General features: G+C 33.6%; 1 protein-coding gene across 2 annotated transcripts in view; it reads right to left on the bottom strand.

Annotated features, from left to right (window-relative positions):
• Positions 1-2,405: 2,405 nt before the first annotated feature.
• Positions 2,406-11,500, bottom strand: part of TRUB1 (TruB pseudouridine synthase family member 1) — a 32,310-nt gene continuing 23,215 nt past the window's right edge. The window contains exons 5-8 of one of the 2 annotated variants that reach the window (XM_069568012.1): positions 9,370-9,442; positions 7,830-7,969; positions 5,709-5,765; positions 2,406-4,921 (exon numbers count right to left, since the gene is read on the bottom strand). In XM_069568012.1, coding sequence (XP_069424113.1) covers positions 4,662-4,921; positions 5,709-5,765; positions 7,830-7,969; positions 9,370-9,442 — 530 coding nt within the window. In that variant the 3' untranslated portion in view covers positions 2,406-4,661. Of the gene's footprint in view, positions 4,922-5,708; positions 5,766-7,829; positions 8,051-9,369; positions 9,443-11,500 lie in introns of both variants that reach the window. The other variant, XM_069568011.1, reaches the window with a different exon arrangement.

Raw genomic sequence — 11,500 nt, 5'->3', positions numbered from 1 at the left:
CACCAGGCTCCTCTGTCCCTGGGATTCTCCAGGTAAGAACACTGGAGTGGGTTGCCATTTCCTTCTCCAATATTCAAAACTGAAAGCTAATCAAGTGCCCATCATTCAGAAAAATGGATAAATGTAGGTATATTCACACAATGGAATGCTAAACAATAATGAGAATGATTTATGACTGTATACAAGACAATGGAAGAACCTCACAAATGTAATCGTGAGCAAAAGAAGCCAGACATAAGAGTATATATACTGTTCACTTTATTTATAGAAAGCATGAAGGCAGACAAAATAACAATCTGTAATGTTAGATGTGGTTACCCTTGGTGGTGGGGTGGGGTTAGAGGGCTAGTGACTGGAAAGAACTTTCTGGAGGACCTCCAGTGAATTAGTAACCTTCTGTTTTTTTAATTTAGTTGTTGGTTACACATGCTTGCTTTATGAAAATTTACTGGGTGATATATTTATGATATATGCAATTTTCTATATGGATATTAAATATCTGTAAAAATTACAAATATACATATATTAACTTTTCTGATACTTATATAAATATTTATGATATGCTGCTGCTGCTAAGTCACTTTAGTCACGTCCGACTCTGTGTGACCCCACAGACGGCAGCCCACCAGGCTCTCCATCCCTGGGATTGATATATACTTAAACTAAAACCCTGATGAAAGAATATGACAACACACACCAAAAGAGGGATTTTGGGAAAAAGTTGATGTTCTGTAAACTTTAAAAAGTCACAGTAATTTTGAAATAAATATATAGGTAAATAGTAAATTAAAATAGCAGAAGAATGAATTCATTAGCTGGGGAAAAGGTTAAAGGAAATTCTCTAAGAAGCACTGAGATAAAGAGCTGGAAAATATGAAAGAGTAATTAGACAGAATAAAGTGAAAAGACATAAATCTAACAGGACTGCTAGATGGAACAGATGTGATATTCAAAGAGATAAAGGATGAGGACTTTCCAAAATTGATGAACAACATGAAAGTTCAAGCCCAAAAAGAACGGGCTCTGAATAGAATAAACACAAATCATCTATACTCCAAAGCCTATGTTAGTGCTGCAAAAATTCTTAACGATAGACTAGCTGTCTCCTTTGTTTTAAAGATAAGAATACTGAGGCCTAAAAAGATTAAGTGATTTGCCTCAATCAAAAAGCTAATAGTAGAGATGGAAATAATCTTAATATGTTATAGTTTAAGGCTTACTTACAGATAAGAGGAGCAAAATCGTAATTTCTGACTTCAACTTTCCTACTGGAATCATCACTTGTAATAGCAATATGAGATATTACTGTTCACAGAGAGAACTTAACTCAAGTTGAAACTATGAAGAGATTACGGATTCAAGTGCATGCAGTTAAGTGTTTAACAAGTGATACTCAATAAATGATTAGGCCAGGCTACTGCTGCCCACATATACCTTAAAGAAGTAGTTTCAAGATAAATTTCCTATTTCAATTAACTACAAGACCATTATAATCATTTCAACCCCAAAAAACTTATATTTTTCATATTCCTCTATTTAAATGTTTCAATGTTTTAGAGTGCTTCTGAATTACAATTTTTCTGTTATATGCACCAACATATAAGGTAAATTACTTTCTTCCTTTGAAACAGAACTAATTAAACCTCTAAATGCCCACGGTAAGTCTGATACAAATTTCAAACTGGTCAGAGAGACAGAAAATGTACTAAAGACCTGATATAAAGCATTCTTTTCTTATGTAGTACAGTGAACAATTTCTGACGGTGGATCTCGAATAGGTATTAATTCAAGTATTAAAGAAGAAAAGATCTAGTTAGTGTTTAGTTCTTATTCAAATTTTATAATTTTGAATTATCAGAGAAAAAATAATATTATATGATCCTGGATCTTAAAGCTATAATAAAAAAATTCTATGGCCAAGTCTGTTGACTTTTCAGACAATATTTTTCAGAAATATAAAAGAATTAAATGTCAAAATAAAATGATCTGTATATTCCAGGTGGAAGCATTTTCAGAAATTTCTAACACATGTTTTCTTACAAATAAGACAACTTTATTATGACATGAAATACATAGGCACAGATATTTCTTTAATATTTTGACTGAAGTGAAAAAAACAAAGCAATTGGTACATAAATACCAGACTCAGGAGAAAACTAATTCATTTTATGGATGAGTCAAACTTTTTAGAGCATCTTGATCAGTTACAGCTGCTTATGAAAGTTAATGTTTTTAATTTTCAATAAATTTTAACTTCATACTCATAAATCTGGCAACTATAAAAGAATTCTTAAAATTAGTTAGCAAATTTAGTCAGTAAAAATGAAAAATGAAACTAAAATAAGACAACAGACCATGAAAATACTTCTACCAAGTATTTACTGCACAAATAACTCACACAAATGTATAAAGAAACCATTAAGACATTTATTTATACAAGTGACAAAGTATATGAAAAAGTCACACAGAGGTAAATCAGCAATTTTGAACTCTTTTAACTTAATAAATTAGCAACAATAACATATAAAACCCCCACCCAAAGCTGTAAACTTCTGGTGAACTGATATATTCAAATGGTAACACTATAAAATGTTACAACTCTCTGGGAAAGCAATAAGACAAACTTATTAAGAACCATAATACTGTTTATATTACTTCATTTAATAATTCCACTTCCAGGAACTTCTCTTAATAAAACTGAAAATAACCTAAGAATTTAGCAATAGGGAAATGGTTTAAATAAAGTAAAAAGATTAAATAATCATTATCAAAACTAAATACAAATAGTCAAATAATATGAAATAAAACATAGTTTAACAAAGAGTAATACAAAATGAAAGTTCTGAAGTCACTGTATCAGGGTGGGGAGGATTATGGCTAATTTTTCCATTTGGCAAAATTTTCTTCAGTGTTTTCAATAAAATAAAAAGATCGGTTACCGTTTCAGAAAGTCACTTGTCTTTTCGAAACATTTACACGCTTTACCATTAGCAAACTATACATGCCAAAATTTAAGTTGCGAAACACAGCCAAGGTGCCCCAGGTGCTTTCTATTCCTTACCAGGCAACGTGTGAAGGTGGACTGTCACCCGTCCCATTCCAACAGGAAGAGGCAACCACGGCCACCTTTGGTTACACAAACCGCAGGGCACTAGACACGGACAAGCAAAGCTGGAAAAGTTTCCATTTACAACTCTGTATGTCTGAAGTTTTATTTAAGGCATTATGATAACTAGCTCTTTTCCTTATCATTTTCTGTGTCACTTAAGAAAGCTCTAACATTTTCGTTTTAAAAATGTTGACAATACGCTGAAAGTGCTCTACTGAAGCATATAACTTTTTAGACTGAGTTTATATGAGGTTCACCATAAATACGACCATTTTTCTTTACATATTTAAAATTTCGAGGTTAGAGGTTACAAAACAACCACCTTTGCAAGAAAGACAATCCATAAAAATCTAAAAATTCTTATTTGATGAAAATTTAACAACTCTTCCCTTTGAAACCATATTTATTTGAATAAATGCAGTGGGATTTGAACAGACTGGCTGCATTATATATTGCTTTCCCATAACAAAAGTATGAAGCACTCATTACACATGAAATTTATTCTTTTGGAATGTGACTGTTTTCAAAACTATGGTAAAGAGGGACAGGGACCTGTCAGTAGGCCACTTGAATGAAAATGTTTGAGAACAACTGTTTTTCAACATTTAAAGAGAAGGGATAAATTGCAAATATAGGGCAAACCTCAGCATTTGTAAATATCACTTGAAAAAGCAAACTGAAAACAAAATACCAGGGGCTTGATACCCTAGAAAAAGGTATAAATAAATACTAAAAAATAAAGAAGTTTTTAATTGAAGACACATTTTTTAGCTTAATTTAAAAAAATTAGGTTATTTAGTATATTGGCACAGGGTGATCAACTGTATTGATTACCAGGAGAACATCTCATAGCTGCCGAAATATAAGCCATAGGAGCAGTCCTATGCTAATGGTAGAGTAGAGGTGAATTTAATTAAACATTTAGTTTTCTCTTTACATTCCATTAGTGGTAGCAGCAATAATTTGGTTCATTTACAAATATTTATTATAAAAGCTTATTGGTTTCCAAGATCTAAACAATCACAGCTATTACCAAGATAAGTGTAACATTATTAAAGAAAGGTTCTTAATAATCATAAACTCTCTGAAACGTAAGAGTTAAATAATGGCTTTTTCAAACATAGATAAGGAGTTTCAATAACCAGAGCCACCAGGAAGCCAAAATAAAGTCCAAGAAACAAATATACATTCACTTCATGACACCAAAGAAACACGTAGTTCATTGTTTTTCCCCTCTGATTACAAAATATGGTCAACTTTTTCATACGAGAAGACTTTTAAGAGAGATCAAAATCAGAAAGTTGCTTTTCCTGAATCTGATCTAACAGCATGACAATATTCTATAGTACAGCAAGAAATGAACAAGTGCAGGGCTATTTATAATGTACAGCAAATAAACTGTGCACCATAGAAACCAGAAATGATGGACATTTTTCTTCATGCAAAAAAAGAAAAAAACCCATAGGTATCATTTGTCTTTTGGACGAAGCCTGTCATTCTGCACACAGGATTCAAATGTCAACCAGGAAATGATAGTAATCCCAAGCTAGTCTTAAAGTGTCTTAATTACATCGTCTTCTCCCTTTGTCTCATTCAGAGTTATATACTCACAGCTCAAAACTTGCTCATTAGACTCCTCAGGCTTTGATTTTTTAAGTGCCAGCTCTGCTGGGAAAAGAGATGAGCACCGCTCAAGAGACTGTGCAATGTCATCAATCGTCCACTTGTCCTCGGGCAGGGCATGCTCCTCCAGGGTGAATGGTCCCTGCTTGGTTCGCGTCAGCTCTAGCACATTGGCACAGGAAGAGAGTTCTGTGACAACAAAAAAGAAAAAGAAAATGCACGATAAATGATTTAGTATTTCATAGTTTATCATTTTTCAAATGACTGAGGGACTCAATTCAAACCTTTCAAAATTACCCTAAATGTAATGTCGCAATCATCCAAAATAATAACCAGAAGCCTTGAGATTAAGAAATGATTAAGTAGCCAAATAATATTCAATAGCTCACCTAATAAACTGGTTTAAAGTTAGAAGGAACTGGCACTCACTTTTCTTATTTAACCCATGAAGCAACCTCCTGAGGTAATATTACTCTCACTTTGCAGATGAGGTAATGAGGCCTGTCCGACGACACCACAGCCAGCCAATGGCAGGGCCAGATTGCCAACTCCCCGGTTGTTAGTAAGACGATGGCTTCTGGGTTGTTTGAAAAAATTTGACGTGTAGCAATGAAAACAATTTTTTTTTTTAAAGGAGTAATCTTTTCTTTTTGTCCCTACTTTTGAGTTAAAACATTTTATGCTTGAAAAAAAAAATGTTGGTCCTTAGATCCACTATTCACATCTTCATTTTCTGTTCCTCTTTTTCTCCTCCCTTCCATTACAAGCATTTCACTGCAGCTGTGGATGCTGCTAATTGTCTGCCATAAACCTAGAATGCTTTTAAGGCTGAAAGCACAGCCTTCAGTACTGGCACAGTACTGGCACAGCTCCTAAGGCCAGTACTCAGAGACGTGAAAAATGGAAAATTCCTTTTTCCCATCAAAAAGGAATACTACTCTCTAAATGGTAATTCATAATTCATCTTTATGCTTACCTTTGCCAATGTCACTGACCAAGCTTCTGATATAAAAACCTCCTCCACATTCGACATCTGGAATGTTAATAGTGACATGGTGAATTGCTAAGCTCCTATGAAATCCACTTTACATAGAAATGATGCCCCTAAACAAATGTAAAAATGCACTATGCAAACAATCATGTGATAAAATATTTATGTGCTAAAACATAAATTATTCATCCAGCAGCATATGTGTGAGACTGAAAAGTCAGAGTGTGGAGAAAGCAAATAGCAGAAACTCATGAGCATGTTTTAAATTACATGGCAAGTCATACCACTTTAATACTTCAGCCTTGTTCATTTAATAGGTTTTAAATAGTCAGAAATCTCAGCTTTGCTATCATGAGCTGCAGACTTAAAAAAACATTTTTCAGATTTGCACATCTTATTCATTTAATAGGTTTCAAATGGTTAAACATCTCAGCCTTGCTATCATAAGATGTAGATTTTAAAAATATTTCCAGATTTACATACTCAAAAAATACAACAAACAAACAAAAATTCCCTTTTCAGTGGCAGGAATTATGTTTGGGGTAATATATTAGAGAGAACTCAGCATATTTAAATGTTCTTTTGGAAATATTCCTGAAAAAAAATCATGAAATAACTTAAAATTACACAATGTACCAGAACTGACTGCATGTCTTAACAGCTTCTTAGCTTAGCCAGTATAATACACGTTTATTGGTTAAGAGCAAGGCTCTGGATTATTTTTATTCATCCACAAGACATCCTGAAAAGAACTGTATTTCCACACAAAAAGACCACATTCCACCTGTTTCTAGCTTAGCATACAAATAAAGTTATTTGAGGGAATTAATCAAAATTTCCCACCTAGGTATTTTAATTTTTTTTTTTCCCCATCAGCTCAAGGTGGGAGCCACTGCTGAGATTTAAAAAAAAAAAAAAATGAGCACTAGGACCAATTGGAGCTGTGCTACATTCTTGCACTATATTTGACTTTGATGAAAAGAGTCAAATGTGGCCTACTATAAACTCCAATGAACAAACGCAACTGGAAAAATTTGAGGGTTTTTTTTTTTTTTTACTTTCATAGATAATATCTGCTTTGCCAACACAGCTGCTGCTTTTTCATGGAACATAGTAAAACACTTTTTAGCATATTTGTTTCATTGTTTGTCTAATATTTTAGAATCAGGGAACTTAAGGAGTGACTTCCTAAAAAAATTGTACAAAACTCACAATCTACAGGAACTTACATTAAATAATAATGTCAAAAAGAGAAAAAAGAGCAACAAAGTTTAGAAAAAAAAGATTTGGGACATTACTTCTAAAAGTCAACCTATTCAGAATGCACCATGAAATTAAGAACAGGGTCAATTTCAGGGAGCAGGATCAATTTCAGGGAGACTGAAGATTAAGAAGAACTACAGCTTTTGATTTTTCACAACTCTTACACATTCAGGGCTTTAGCCAGGAGATCATAAAATTTTCAAACAATAGAAAAAGCCTTTTTGGGTTTTAAATTTGTTTCAAATATTGATTATAGATAAATTCAATTTGTTAATTTGAATTAAACTTGACCACATGTCCAGGAATACATTTCTGCATTACCCATTACTCCTACATTTTCATGATCTTTAGCAGTAATTTGCTGGTGACAAAGAGAAAGAATAATCAGTCAACTTTTAGAATTTCTTGTTCAAAAACTGAAAAAGCATTGTTTTAAAAGGACAAATAAATGTTAATTAAAAATACTGAGTATAAACTATCAGGTACTAGCCAAAATGGGAAACAAGTGTTCATAAGACAATAAAATAGAAAATACAAAATTTTGAAAATATGTATTCCTTACCTACTCTTCTCTATAGAGATCCAAAGCATGTTACTTACAACTTTATAGTAAGGTAATATAAGAAACTCAGATGATTTAGCACAACTCTGAACCCCTATAGAGCCATAGGTATTCTCATCATATGTGTTGTCAAAAAGTTATTAACAAATTCTAACCTTCTTTAAATTCAAACTTTAAAAAATTTCCAATATCCTCGGGATCCATTAAAATTACAGAAAAGTAGCCAACTATAAAATAAAGGCACATGTAAATACAAACGATTTCCGATTTCTCCATCTTACCTAGTGTGAAAAATGGTGGCTGGAATTTCTGAAGGGAGAGACTGTATACAGTAACTGGCCTGGCGGGCTTTGCTTCCACTTCTTCACCTCTCTTCATCAAAGCTGAAAGCCTCTGGCCATCTTTCTTCAATGCAGAATAGCTTGCAAAGTAGAGGAGGGAGACAGAGAGAGAAGAAGGGAGCAGGAATAGAGAGAGATTGAGAAAGCGAGAGAGAATAATTCTAGATTACAGCGTGGAAAGAGAAGATGATTAGCAGCCTTTTCAACTGAAAATCCTTCTAAGAATGAACTCTTTTTTCTTCTAATCTACTCCACACTGGTGTCGGGGATAGAGATCCTAAATATCTTTGAGGCTAATACAGTTCATTCTGGCACTCAGTGAGCAATGTTGCCAATATTCCTCTTTAACCATCTTCCTGGAGAAGGTCTATTCATGTCTTCACTGGTCCTCATTCTGGGTAAAGGGTACAAGGCATCCAGTAACAATGATCTCAGCTATATTTCCTTGAAACAATGTTATTTCCATTGTAACTATATTCATTTTCATATGAAAGTTACCAAAATGTTTCCAAAGAAAAAATAAGCAAATAATCTACTTAACAGCACTCAACTTTGTGTGATTAAGTGTGATTAGTCCACAAAAATCCTTGGAACAATCACAGGGAAGAAAATCCTAAGACGATTCTTAAATATATAAATGTTTACTATATCTTAACAACAGTGATCCAAAATAATGTTTGTTCAGATCCTGCTACAATTTCTAAGTCTTCCCATTTGAGGCAAAATTATAAAGAAACATTTCCCCATAGATATTTCAGTGTTCTTAAAAAACACTAAGATTTTAAAAAAACAAAATTCTAAAAGAATTTTTAGTAACATATCCTGACACATTCTATATGCCATTTGAAAAAAAAGGAAGCAATTTGCTTGAAATTATAATGTGCACAAAAATATGGCTTAGGTGGTAAATCAATATATTTTTAATAAGTTATAATTCTCATCTGCTTCATTTGTTGCAGAGAATTGTGAAATATAAGACTCTGGGCCCAAAAAGAATGGTCCCAACACCGGACAGGAAGTGTCAACTGGACTCTAAAGCATAACTCTGACGCCTGTACCAGACGGGACTGGTCTCTTTTCCTGCTGTTCTGGGAAAAGCAACACGTCTTCTGCTCTCCGTAACTGCCCTGATGACTACAGGTAGAATCAGAAAGACCAACAAACCCTGGAAGAGCACAGATGTTAGGCTGGGGCAATATCAAGGGACAAAGGAGACTGCACCCCGTGTGTGTATGTGCTGTGCTCAGTCGTGTCTGACTCTTTGTGACCCCACGACTGGAGCCCACCAGGCTCCTCTTAAAGACATCAGAGGCTCTGTATCCTGTCTGAATCAGGGTCACCTCACTTGATCAGTTGCTAGGTCTAAAAAGTGCCATGCCGTAAAGTAAAAGGAAGCCCCTCTCCTTTCTCTTCATTAACGCGATGTCAGCCACTGGAAAATAAAGTTAAACATTTATTCAAATTCAACAATTGAACTTACAGGGGAGGTACTTGCATTATATTCCCAGTGAATTTCTGTAGAATGCTTTCAATATCTTCTTGTGTTATTTTATCTGCCAAAAACGAACCCAAAAAAGTGACACTAAAACAATCACAGAAGTACATATGCTATTTTCACAGTACTCACAACTCTGAAAATTGAAAAGAAAAAAAAAATTTCAACAAAGCACTTATTACAGTATACATTTTGTAGGTCAAATTCTACCTTGTTGAGATGGATAAAATACACAATAATGAGACAAAAGGGGGAAAGTCTTATACTGTCCAGTATTAAGACTAAATTCAACTTCCTATGCTTCATTTTTTTTCTCCATTAAAAAGAATCCAATTATTTTATGTGCATTGACTACATACTCACTAGGGCCTTCAGAAGACCTAAGAAAAATGCTACATTAGCTACGGAAATGGTCCTGCAGTGATCAAAAATAATGTGGCACAAATGAAGTAGAAAAATACCCACAAAGTTATATCTAAGGTTCTCCAGGGTTCAGATATTATAAATAACTAAGTAAGTTATTGAAAGCTATCAAATATCAATCACATTTAAAATTTTACCTGATAGACTTCAAAACTGTTGTCTGTATGGCATGGTATGAATTTCCTACACTCACATGTTAACTCTGTCCCCAAATAAAGCTGTATTTATCTGTCTCCTTCCCCCTCTTCACTGCTCTTAGAATTTCAGTCAGGAGCCTGGTCTCAAAAATAAGCCAGTGTAAGAAAGGAAATATATTGGGTTGGTTCCGGTTTTGATGGTATGGAAAACGTGAATGAACTTTTTGGCCATCCCAATACATAACAAAGACTCTGTCTGTCTTAAGTCATGTTTTCAGCTTTTGTTTGATACTCTTTCAAACAAAATGATGCAATATTAAAATACTGTTCTATAATTTTAACAACTGGAAACTAACACACTGAAATTCAATATTGGGGATTTTCACATATAGATAATTATACAAATTTCATATTCAGTAAAAAACTAGGTTACAGAAATATTCTATAACTTCTATAAATTATAGTCAATGGAAAGAAATTAGTCTTCTATTTTCACTCTGTAGGAAATTTACTTGAACTTTTTATCCTGGTATATACATGTTGCATTTGATCTTATTTGAACAATATTAAACAAAAACTAATTGTTGTGTTTTGAACTACTGTACTAACACCAGAATAAAAATTAAAAGACAGCAAGGAACACTGTCCAGATTTTAATATCAGTGCAGCAAGAGAGCTTTAATCTCTGTGTGACCTTGATCCTTATGAGCTAAATAGGAACAAAAGACCAGAATCTACAAGATTCAAGTAGAGAACACCTACGAAACTCAAAAGAATAGCACCTAGCAGCTCCAAAAAGGTAGAGCTGAAATGCCCATCTTGTTCAAATTGTTTTACAAACAGATGTATCTCATGATATGAATGAGGATTTTTTTCCATGAAAAATGTTTACTCTCTTGAAACATTAAGACATAATTACTGTTGATATTTTAGTTATGCAAGACTTCCAAATCTAGAGAGCCAATGCTTCCACCATGCTGGTAATTGCTGAAAGAAATGCCACTGCTGATAAAATTGCTACAGTTCATAATTTAGTCATCCATACATTTTAAAAATAAGCGCAAACAGCTTTCTAGTTCCACCAAGCTGGTCTCTTTACTGACATTTCTGACAAGGCCAATTCCCCTGTCCTGCCTGGGTGACTCATTTACTGATATTGTCCCACACAAGGTGACGAGATGTATTCTTTCTCATTCTACTTCTGCCATGGTGTTGCCTTCTGACTTAACATCCTAGGCAGGTATGGTTTTGCTGTTCATTCTGCAATTAATCATTCACAATTTTTAATAGCTATTTTATATATATATATATATATATATATATATATATATATATATATATGTAGGTATTATCTCACCAATGGAATTCTAATGTCCTAAGCTTTTCTTCTTATATAATGCACACAATTAAGATAGTGCTCAAGACATTCTTGTTGAATTTAATTTGCTGAGGAATAATAGAATCTCAAGGTCAAAAGAGCATTCCTGGTCACCTAGGAATCATTTATTTGATGCTTGAATCACCAGACAGAAAGCCTATGCAACAAAAAAAATTTT

Source organism: Ovis canadensis, chromosome 22 (genome assembly GCF_042477335.2).
Source record: "Ovis canadensis isolate MfBH-ARS-UI-01 breed Bighorn chromosome 22, ARS-UI_OviCan_v2, whole genome shotgun sequence".
In the NCBI taxonomy this organism is placed as follows: Eukaryota; Metazoa; Chordata; class Mammalia; order Artiodactyla; family Bovidae; genus Ovis; species Ovis canadensis.
Note: the sequence above shows the minus strand (reverse complement) of the source record. Positions and strands in the feature narration are given on the sequence as shown.